At 42.3% G+C, this 11,214-nt stretch overlaps 1 protein-coding gene across 1 annotated transcript; it reads left to right on the forward strand.

The window, feature by feature from the left end:
* The first annotated feature begins 1,106 nt into the window (after positions 1-1,106).
* Positions 1,107-5,692, forward strand: LOC136456184 (protein ALTERED PHOSPHATE STARVATION RESPONSE 1-like). The gene is made up of 6 exons (XM_066455966.1): positions 1,107-1,640; positions 1,774-3,068; positions 3,747-3,934; positions 4,152-4,375; positions 4,765-5,095; positions 5,307-5,692. The coding sequence occupies exons 2-6, from the start codon at positions 2,138-2,140 to the stop codon at positions 5,538-5,540; spliced, it is 1,908 nt and encodes a 635-aa protein (XP_066312063.1). The 5' UTR covers positions 1,107-1,640; positions 1,774-2,137; the 3' UTR covers positions 5,541-5,692.
* Positions 5,693-11,214: the final 5,522 nt, after the last annotated feature.

Here is an 11,214-nt window from a genome sequence, read left to right on the forward strand (position 1 = left end):
GACATGCCATTTTGTATTTTTGTGGGTAAAATAAAGCATATTGTTGTTCTTTTTTTTCATGGTCATCCCCATTGTACGTGCTCAGATTTTTTTTGAAGAAAACAGTGCTCAGATTAAGACATCGGACATCGGCCGAGCGAGACAAAGAGTAGGGAATACAAGGGCAAAGAGTCGTGCACTAGCTTCAAGGTGAAGAAGGGCAGCAGTTACGAGCCTGGCGACGTGCAGCCACAACAGCAGCCAGGCAGGTGGCTGGCTATGTCAACACCTAGTCCCCGTTCGGATGGTATAGTTCTGGACGGAATTTAGATGATTTAGAGGAATTCTACAGGCATTTATGAAAGAAAAATACTGTTCTAGATAAAAAAAAACTATATAAAGCCGGAATTTAAGGGCACGTGAACGGGCCCAGCGTCTCCGTTTCATCAGCCACAACATCTGTTTGGTGGCTCGTGTTTATCTGAAATCCTATCTGTACTAGATAGAGTCTGTACAACCAAACAGATGCCGTGCCGTGCGTGCTCGGTGCTCCTCCCCCATCCTTCTCCTATCGTACCTGCTGTTGTTGAGTCAGCCTGCCTCGACCAAAAGAAAAAGAAGAGGCTGCCTGAACAAACAAACTGGTAGTGGCACCCTACAAGCAAACCCAAACTTGTCTGTCACCTAATAATTCTAGAAAGCACATTTCCATGGCAATATGGCATCATCGTACTCAAAACCAGAAGAGCCTCCTCTGTTTACATTAGCAAATACTCGGGGTTTCCTCCAATTAAATACAGATGCATCATCATTAGACTCAAATCATTCTGAAACCACCCCTGTAGTCCGTCGAAACACACACCGGTGGTCAATAGCCCATAATAGGCCATAGCCTTCTCAAATTTCAACAAATACGGCAGCACTAATTAGCATCATTACGCTGTTTTTAATCCTTATCCGTGATGGTGGGTGGAGATGGAGTGGAGTGGAGTGGAGTGGAGTGGAGTGTGGACCTCAACAAGAGCAAAGCAAAGAGTCGAGAGGGAGGGCAAAACGAAAAAGCGAGGAGGGGGCACACAGACACAGCTACAGCTACAAGGGAGGAGCTCTGGAGGCAGTTAGGCCTGTAGTTTCGGAGCCAGTGGTGGAAAGTGGCAGCTCTGGCAGTCTGGCCACATTCCTACACCACCACCACGGGTCCACCGTCCACGGCAGGCACCACCACGCCTCCAATCCAACTGCCCTTGCGTTGCGGTGCACATTTTCCTCCCACTACTACTTTATTGCACAAACCGAGTCCCACGCCTTCTCTTTCTTTCCCCTTCCTCCCACCCTGCTGCTCCTGCCGGCTGGCTGCCGCCGCTGATCCCTCTCTCTCTCTCTTACCACAATCCCCAATTGCCGGCTGTTCCTCTTTCTCTACCCCATTGTTGCCTACTGTCTCTCGGAGAGAGGGAGTGGGAAAGAGAGATGGCTTCTTGGGAGTGAGTAAGAATCACATGATGCAATTACGTCCATCTTTCTCTCTTCTCTTTTTGTGGGCATATTCTTCTCCTCCGCCTGTCTAGATCCTTCTTTCTTCGGCCCGGCTTAAGCTTCCAATCTCACCAACAGTCCAAGTCGCTGACCGCGGAGCATTTCTTCAATCGGGCCACTCTCTGGTAAGGCAACCAGCCGCAGCCACAGCATACTTCTATTCAAGAATCTGTTTGTCCGCGTCACCGTCTTGGTTTTGTTCCTCCTCGTGACTGATTCGTCGTTCTGAATAATCCATTTTTGTCTAATTGATTTCAGCGCCGGTTCCATCGGGTTTTTTATGCAAGAGTAGACGACTTGGCAGGCTGTTGCGACTGGTGGTTGGATAGCAGGACCAATTTCTTGGCGTGTGCCCCCTCCCTTTTAGCCAGATTGAGGACAATTTCAGCCAATTTTGTAGGAACCCGTAAAACCCATCCGGAGAATTTTTGTTGCGCGTCCCATGATTAGGAGCTGTTGCTGGACAGTGCCTACACTCTGGAGTTTTAGTGCGAATTGTTACCCAGTTTCAGTCAATTTTGATCGAGCCCAGAGAAAGTGCCAATTTGGGAGCTTCCAGCTGGTGCTGCAATCTGCATTCTTCTAAGGCCATCGGTGGGGAATTTCTGTTCCTTGGTGGCAGATGGGTTGCTCCAACTCTAAAGTGGACAATGAGGAGCCCGTGAGGCGCTCCAAGGACAGGAAGCAGCTCATGAAGCAGCTCGTGCGCCGCCGCCCTGAGCTTGCAGCTGCGCACATTGCATACCTGCACGCCCTCCGCAACACAGGAGCCACCCTCCGGCAATTTGTGGAGCTGGAGTCTGCATTGTCACAGCAGCCTCCCGTAGACCTTGCGGCGCCGCCCTCGCCTACTCCACAGCAGCCACCGCCTCCTCCTCCTGAACCCTCAGTGACATCCTCATTGCCACCCTCGCCACACCCCCCGCCGCCTCTCCCTTTTAGTCCAATAACCACCATAAGAAAGATGGAGAAGAGAGATGATGAGCTGCCACCACCACCACCTCTGGTTTTGAGTCCAATAAGATTAAGAAAGAGGGATGATGAGCTCCATGGGGGTGATTTTACTGATGATGATGATGACACCGACAGCTGCTCAACTCCTCTACCACCACCCCTGCCACCCGGCATAGATTGGGAGGACTTGGATCCCTACAATGTGCACCCCTTGAGTTTCCCATCTCCATTTGCTGATAGGAACGATAAAGAAGTGGCCTCGCAGGTTACCATGGACAATGATCCTGAGGTAGACACGGAATTTGATGTAGAGGAGGATGAAAGTGTGCTTGGCAATGATGATGGCGTTATGGATAGGGTCCATGTGAATCCAGCCAAGGGTAGAGCTCTGGGTGATGGCAACTGTTCAATGGTGAGCTGGGTGACAAAGGATTCAGACTCTATGGCGGTGCCTTGGAGGAGTAAGAAGTCACTTGTAGAGATTGTTAAGGAGATTGATGAGTACTTCTTGAAAGCAGCAGCGAGTGGGAATGACGTTGTGATTCTTTTGGACTCTGCTGGTGGGCGGCCTGATGCCTTAGAGGTAGAAGCAAAGAAAGGTAATATGTGCCCATGTAAATGTACATATTTTTGATATGTCTGCTCTAGAATCTTCTTTCTTTGGGGGTGCCGTGTTAATGCTCTTTTGGAAAAGTCTACGAATCATTAAGCAAAGTAGTTTGATGTTTAGTGTATGAAAATGTGTTGTGTCGTGGAAAATGAAATTGACGACAAGATATCCATCTAGAATCCATCTACTAGTTTTGAAATTGAATTGATTAATGTGTCTCCATTTCATGGTTTGCTCTTTTTGACACATTGATTCATATCACTGTTCTGCTGCTGTTCACTAAGAATCCAGACTCAATCAAAAGCATGAAATGTCCTTTTTGAAACCATTGTAGGATCCTCAGAAGAACTGCAAAGAAGATTGTTTATACAGAATCTGTTTTAATTTGTCCTGTTTAGGAGAAGTTACTTCGGGCTTATGAATGTATAATCTTTTATTTGATTTAGTTGTTGTATATGGACCTTCTGGTCTATACACTGTTTGGTTCTCCGATGCTTTTTTCTGTGTAAATGTATTGCAACATCCATGGAAAGTGACCGGTATTAGAAACCATTTCATGATCAAGTGCATCACTACATTACTCTGTTACAGTGGAGTAAAAATGAAAGGACAGAAGCATTGTCTTTCTTGGTGTTCAGACACTCCTGAATTGTGTTGTTTGTTCCAGGTGCAGGAAAAAATTCCAAATCTGCAAAGGTTTTCTCCACGTTTTCTTGGAGCTGGTCTTTTAAATCTCAGCAGGCTAACAGCGAATCCTCAGTTCTGAATTCTAGTGATTCCTCTGGATATGGTTACCATGGCAAGACACTGGAGAAGCTTTATGACGAGGAGCAAAAACTCTACAAGTTAATCAAGGTGAGCTCTTGGACTAGTAGAATAATAATTTAGCTGTTAGCTACAAATTGACGAGTCACAATTTATCTGAAAATTATTTTTTGAGCAGTGTTGTTTTTTTTTTGTTCTATTAACAAGAGAGCATGACAGCATGATGGCAAAATCTTTAAATATTTCCACTTTATTGCTTTATCAAAAGTCAACACATTGCTGATTATTACTATTTTTATCTTGCAAGGATGAAGAATTTGCAAGGCTCCAGTATAAGAAACATGTCTCAGTGCTACAAAAGCTAGAATCAGGGGAGCATGATAGACTGCATGCAGAAAGAGTTCGGGATGCTATTGAAGAACTGCAAACTCGGATAATCTCATTGGAGGAAGCTGTGAGTTTGGCGTGTTTTTCCATATCAAATCTCAGAGACGAGGAATTATATCCTCAGATTATTGAATTATCTGCTGGGTAAGCTCCAAAAGTTAGCTAACTATAATACTAAAAAACTGCTATTTTAAAAGAAACATCCACTAGTACTTGTTCTTGTATTAACATTAGCAGATAATTTCATTTGGAACTCCCAAATATGGCTTATTAACTTGTAAGTCACATGCTGAGTGTTGTCATACTGGAGCTTTTTTGTAATTAGAATGTTAGACAGTAGTTACCTCATGCATAATGCGACTTTTGTCTTGGAATGTGGCCCTTGGATTAATAATAAATGAATGCATGTAGCAAGTTATCATTGCAGCTCAGTGTCAATGCCTCAAACGTTACATTTTTTATGCATTTTGAGTCCTTATCACAGTACTATTTCATTGGTGTTACCTTGTCTGAACTTTCTTCTCTTGATCTAGGCTTGTGCATATGTGGAGAAACATGTACGAGTGCCATCAGGTCCAGAATCATATTGTCCAGCAAGTTAGTCTCCTTGGCAACATACCTGGGAGTGAACCAACAAGTGACACTCATTGCCAGGCAACATGTCAACTGGAAATTGAGGTGTCTGGATGGCACAATGCCTTCTGCAATCTCATCACATTGCAGCGTGAATACATTAGCATCCTTAACCAATGGATTAGTCTCACAGACTGCCTTCCAGATGATGGTGGCTTAATGAGAAGTTCATCTGGAATCCGTAGCCTCTCCGAGGAACTCCAGCGTGCTCTTGACAGGCTACCGGAGAAGGTATGATAGATCCAACTTGCCCTTTTCTTTCCGTTGAAACCCAGCTTTCAGCAACTTTTGGTTAAGGATATATAATTTTTCTTTGAAAAGAAACCTGTGGCTTATTCATTATGAACTGAAGGACTAGTGTATTCTCACAAACTTCGTTGTGCTTATATCATTTAGCTATTTTCTCCCCTCTTTAAAAGGTGTCCCTTATTTATACAAACAGGTAGCAGCTGAAGCAATAAAGACCTTTATGTCAATCATACACTCTATAGTTGTACAGCAGAGTGAAGAGCGCCAACTAAAGAAGAAGTCAGATAACATGGATAGCAAGTTCCAGACCCAGTTAGAGAAACACAGTGAAAATGCAATGCAAAACTCAGCCCAGCATCCAAATAAGAATCACTATTCAGTATCAAAGAATGAAACGAAACTGGGTGCATTTAGGAAAGCAGGTTGAGGAGGAGAAGGCCAGATACCTAACCTCTGTGAGGGTCTGCCGAGCCATGACACTGAACAATCTGCAGACAGGCCTTCCAAATGTGTTCCATGCTCTGGTGGGATTCTCAGGATTGTGCGTGCAGGCATTTGAAGGTATCAGCAGATGCAGTGAAGTTGCTGTTAGTCACTCGTGAGCGGCTTCACCTGCTATTTGCTCGTGACCTTGGTTCGATGACTGTGATTATTCATTGTAAGTAGGCAAAGTATAAACTGGTTCCACGTGAATACCCTTCGCTTTTCCGGGGGATTATGTGAAGTCAATATAGGCATAATAGTCTTGAATAGATCACAAAGTCTCAATTTGAGAAGAGATGGTTACCTGTGAGGATAGTGGTAGAAATATGAAGTATCATAAAACATATGTGGCTTTAAATTCTGGAAAGGATTCATGCAGATGATAATTCTACTCATCTCAATATTTTCCAATGTCTTTCCTCAAAAAAAAAAAAATCCAATACCCAGAAACTGTCCTGGATCACAAGTTCACAACCGACAGACAATCTCAATGCTTGGTTGTGATTGCATGGGAAGTACTACTCTGTACTTAATCATTTACATTTTGACCGAACCAGTGTTTTTTCCCTTTATATTATATTTATATATAACTGTTTTGTTATGGTTTACATACTCTGAATCTATGCCTCTGATTCCAGTTGCACAATGCCCTTAAATCTGGGTTGTAAAATTTTTTAGTTCATATGTAATATTGCGCATTATAAAACGCACATACATGTGCAAGGTTTTTTTTTGCTTGCCATGAAACGGTATTAACATTACTTGATTTATTGAGTTATAAGAAAACTACCTGTCAAAGTCATTCCTTAAATACTACTCCCTCCGTTTCAAATTATTAAAAGACGTTTTAGTTTTTCTAATATATTCTTTTTATTATGCATCTAGACATAGTGTGTATCTAAGTACATAGTAAAAGCTAAGTATTTAGAAAACCCAAAATGTCATAATTTGAAATGGAGAGAGTAATTGTAGATCAAATATAAGCATCCGCATATATATTTGAAGATAATAAACTGCAAACTACATAAAAAGGTAAACATGGTATTTAAGCCACCAACAATTGATACTAATCGCGTACTATAAACCAAATAACTTACACTATTAACAGGTCACATACGAAGCTAGCACCGCAAAATGATTAAAAAATATGAATAATCTTAACTAATAAACTCAATGATATACTCTCTATTTTAAATTATAAGATGTTTTGGCTTTCTAGATACATTGTTTTTACTATGTATCTATTTTTTTTTAAACAACTACTATGCATCTAGATATAGTGTATATCTAAGTGCATAACAAAAACTATATATTTAAAAAAATCAAAATGTCTTGTAATTTAGAACGGAGAGAGTAGTTTGTGCTTTGAGTTTTCACCTCAAGATCATGTAAGTGGGAATATGGGCGAGGATGCAGATGGAGGACTATAAAAGTTTGAATGGACCATCTATCATGCAGCATTTGGGGTAGCAATATTTTACCTTTTCCAAATGATTTACTATGCTATCACCATCTTTGCTCAGTATGTGGGAGTTTCACAATTCGAAATTATCCATGTTTATGGCGTATTTTATGAATAAAAAAAGTCAATTTAAAATGACATGACCAGTGATGGTTTTAAGAAAAAGAAGTGAAATGGTGCGTGAAAGCATCTATGCCCCTAGTTGGGTTTCGGTGATTAATGACAATACGTGATTACTGTGACTAACATATGTTTTGCAGAAACAATTGAGTTAGGTCACGGTAATGGAGATCGATTGGGCAATCAAAGTTGTCATACCCCTACGATGGAAATCGTTTCGATTTTCAAAGGATGGACGACAAGGTTAAGGATGGACTAGTTCTAAGTGTCGATTGGAGTTGGAGAGACACTTAGAGTAGTTTAGGACTTTGTTTTTTCCTTTGGCCATACTATTAAGGGGGGTATGAATGGGTAGCTTGACCTAGGTGAGTCTAGTGAGTAAGGTGTGGTGCACACTTGTTAAAACTAGCACTAGGCAGCTCTACAACAGCCCTTTGATCCAATGGAGCAAACTTCATTCACATATGTTCGAGAGTTGGAAGTGAATGGAGGGTCAAATACTGACCGGACGCTGACTTCGGTGTGACCGGACGCTGACTCAGGGTCCGGTCAGTTCATTTGACCAAGGCGAAAGTGTCTGGAAGTGACCGGACGCTGCGAGGTCATGGTACCGGACGCTGAGGGCCAGCGTCTGGTCGACTCCAGTAAGGTCCCAAAGAGGGAGAATCCTGATCGGACGTGTCCGGTCAATGTTGACCAGACACTGATCAGGTTCCGGCTACTGACCGGACGCTGCTCAGCAAGTGACCGGACTCTGGGGGTCCAGCGTCCAGTCAACATCAGTAAGGTTCCAGTGAGGAGAAAACATGACCGGATGCGTCCGGTCAGTGTTGAACGGACACTACCAGTGTCCGGTCAACTCATAACCATTGGAGCTCGGGGTATACTGACCGGTGTGTCCGGTCAACATGACCGGAGCGTCCGATCACCCCGCAGAGGCACATAACAGTTTGTTTTTTAGCTGGTGTTATAAATACAACCTCCGCTCGTGTGTGGGGGTACTTTTGCTCATTCCAACAACTGAGAAACACCTTAGAGAGTGTCAAGAAGAGCAAGGTCCTAGTGAAGTGATTGAGATTTGAGAATCCAAAAGAGAGCTCTCATTAGTGAAGATCAAGAGTAGCAAAGTGTGCATCCACCTTCTCATTAGGCTTGTCATGGTCAAGTGAGAGTTCGTGCTTGTTACTCTTGGTGATCGCCATCACCTAGACGGCTTGGTGGTGATTGGGAGCTTGGTGATCATCTAAAGAGCTTCTGGATGACCCAAGCCAAGTTGTGAGCAGTTGTGGGTGATTCACCACAACGGAGTGTCAAAGAATCAACCCGTAGAGAACACTTGATCCTTGCGCGGATCAAGGGGGAGCTACACCCTTGCGCAGGTGCTCCAATGAGGACTAGTGGGGAGTGGCGACTCTCCGATACCTCAGCAAAACATCATCGCGTTCCTTCCTCTCTAATTACTTTGAGCATTTACTTTGTGCAATTCAATTTATGTCTTTACATTCATAGAATTGCCATGCTAGAGTAGGATTGGAACTTAGGTTACAAGTCTTTTGTGCGGTAGAATAATTAGGAACACTTTCTAGGCATAAGGGGTTAATTGGGCTAACCATAGGATTTAATTATTGCAAAGAAATTTAGAATTAGCCCAATTCACCCCTCCTCTTGGGCATCTTGATCCTTTCAATTGGTATCAGAGCCTTGTGCTCATGTATTTAGGCTTAACCGCCTAGAGCAAGATGTCTCACGAGGATGGACCTCCTCCTATCTTTGAGGGAGATGACTTTCCTTATTAGAAAATTCGCATGGAGGCGTATTTGGAGGCTCTAGATGTTGGTATACTTAGAGCCGCCTCACAAGGCTTCCCAAAACCTCAGGATGCTACTAACCTATAAGGCGATGAGGTGAATTATGAGAAGTGGAATGCAAAGGCTCGAAACACCATCTTTAGAGGCCTTTGCAAAGATGTGTTCAATCGGGTGAGGAACCACAAAGATACCCATGCACTATGGTCAGACGTTTGTGCGCTCTATGAGGGAACTAAGAGTGAGCGTGAGGAATGCTATCATATTGTCATGAAAAAGCTCAACTCTTTTGAAATGCTTCCTAAAGAATATGCTAATGAAATGTATTCACGTTTGAATGTTCTTGTAGAGGAAGTCAATGGGCTTGGACTCACTCAAATGCAACCATCTGATGTTGTAAGAAAGATCTTGAGTGTCCTCTCCATTGACAAATATGGGCATATTGTGACCGTGCTACATCAAGGTGATCTTTCCACCGCTACATCGACACAAATCTTGGGGAAGGTCAATGCTCATGAGATATACATGCACATCACGTCACAAGATGGCTCATCCTCTACCAAGAAGAAAGATAAAGACTTAGCATTCAAAGCTAGCCAAGAGAAGGGCAAGGCAAGACTTGAGTATGAGAGCTCAAGTGATGGTGAAGTTGATGATGAAAGTCTTGCTCTCATGGTGAAGAAGACCGCCAAGATGCTAAAGAAGCTCAACAAGAGTGGCATCAAGTTTGATGGCAAGAAGAAGTTCTTCACTAGCTCTAAAAGGAAGCCAATCTCCGAAATGGATTGCTACAATTGTAGAGAACTTGGTCATTTAGCTCACCAATGCACAAAGCCCAAGAAAGACAAGTTCAAGAACAAGAACAAGGGCAAGAAAGATGACTCAAGCAATGAAGATAAAGATGAGAAGAAAAAGAACAAGCCATACAAGAAGAGAGATGGCAAAAAGAAAGACTTCCACAAGAAGAAGAAGAGTGAAAAGACTTACATCATCGGTGATTGTCTCATGGACATTGATTCATCTAGTGGATCATTCGATGATGATAGTGGTAACGAGAAGGTGGCCGCCATTGCTATTGACTCATCATCTTCACCACCATCATTACCATTATCCTCTATACACCTATGCCTTATGGTCAAAGGTGAACGAAAGGTATCACATGATGATAATAGTAGTGGTGATGATCATGCTCATAATGATGATAGTGATAGTGATAGTGATAGCGATGATGATGAATATGAGTCACCTACTTATGATGATCTTGCTAAATTGCTAAAGAAATACACTAAGATCATTATAAAGACTAGAGCTAAAAATGAAAAGCTTGAGATTAAGAATGATTCTCTTTTAGCTAAATGTGAGATACCCAAAAAGGCTAGTGTTGAGCTTAGAGAAGCAAATGATGCTATGTTATCCAAACTCAAGGAGCTCAAATCTTCTAAGAAAGAGCTTAAAGATAAACATGATAAACTTGAGTGGGTGCACAAAAGAGCTCATCACTAGCTATAACAAGCTAAAAGATGAATATACTACTCTCAAGATTAATCATGACAATCTTGTTATTGCTCAAGAATTTTTACCAAATGAGCCACATGATGCTACTAACTATGCTGTTAAGATTGATATAGCTACATCATGTGATGATTTAATTGATGAGAGCATTGAGCAAGGATCTAGTGGCAAAGGCAAGTAGGTGGTTGAGTGCAATGACTATGATGAGTATGTCAAGCTCAAGCATGACAATGAAAAGATAAAGAAAGAGTTTGAAGAGTTCAAAATCAACAACACCATTGTGCTAGAAACTCTTGATCATGATGGTGACTTGATTCTTGAGAATGAGAAGCTAAAAGAAGAAAACAAGAAACTCAAGGAACAGAGAAACAATGTTGCACTCAAGGAAGATAAAAGTAGTGATGCACTCAAGGAAGAGAATAAGAAGCTCAAGTTAGAAAAAGAGCATCTCAAGATTGGATTGAGCAAGTTCACTAAGGGCAAGTATCTTCAAAGTGAGCTTCTAATGAACACCATCATGAAGATGGATAGAAGTGACATTAGGGTACATGGCAAACAAAGAGAAGAAGGCTCAAGCTCAATAACAATAATCAAAGCCAAAGCCAAAGCCAAAGAGATGCTTTGAGTGTGGACAAGAAGGCACTTTGCTCATGAGTGCCAAACTCCACCACCACAACCCTTGCCCAAGTATGCTAGACCCTTTGTCTTCAATGCTCACT

Source organism: Miscanthus floridulus, chromosome 6 (assembly GCF_019320115.1).
Source record: "Miscanthus floridulus cultivar M001 chromosome 6, ASM1932011v1, whole genome shotgun sequence".
Lineage (NCBI taxonomy): Eukaryota > Viridiplantae > Streptophyta > Magnoliopsida > Poales > Poaceae > Miscanthus > Miscanthus floridulus.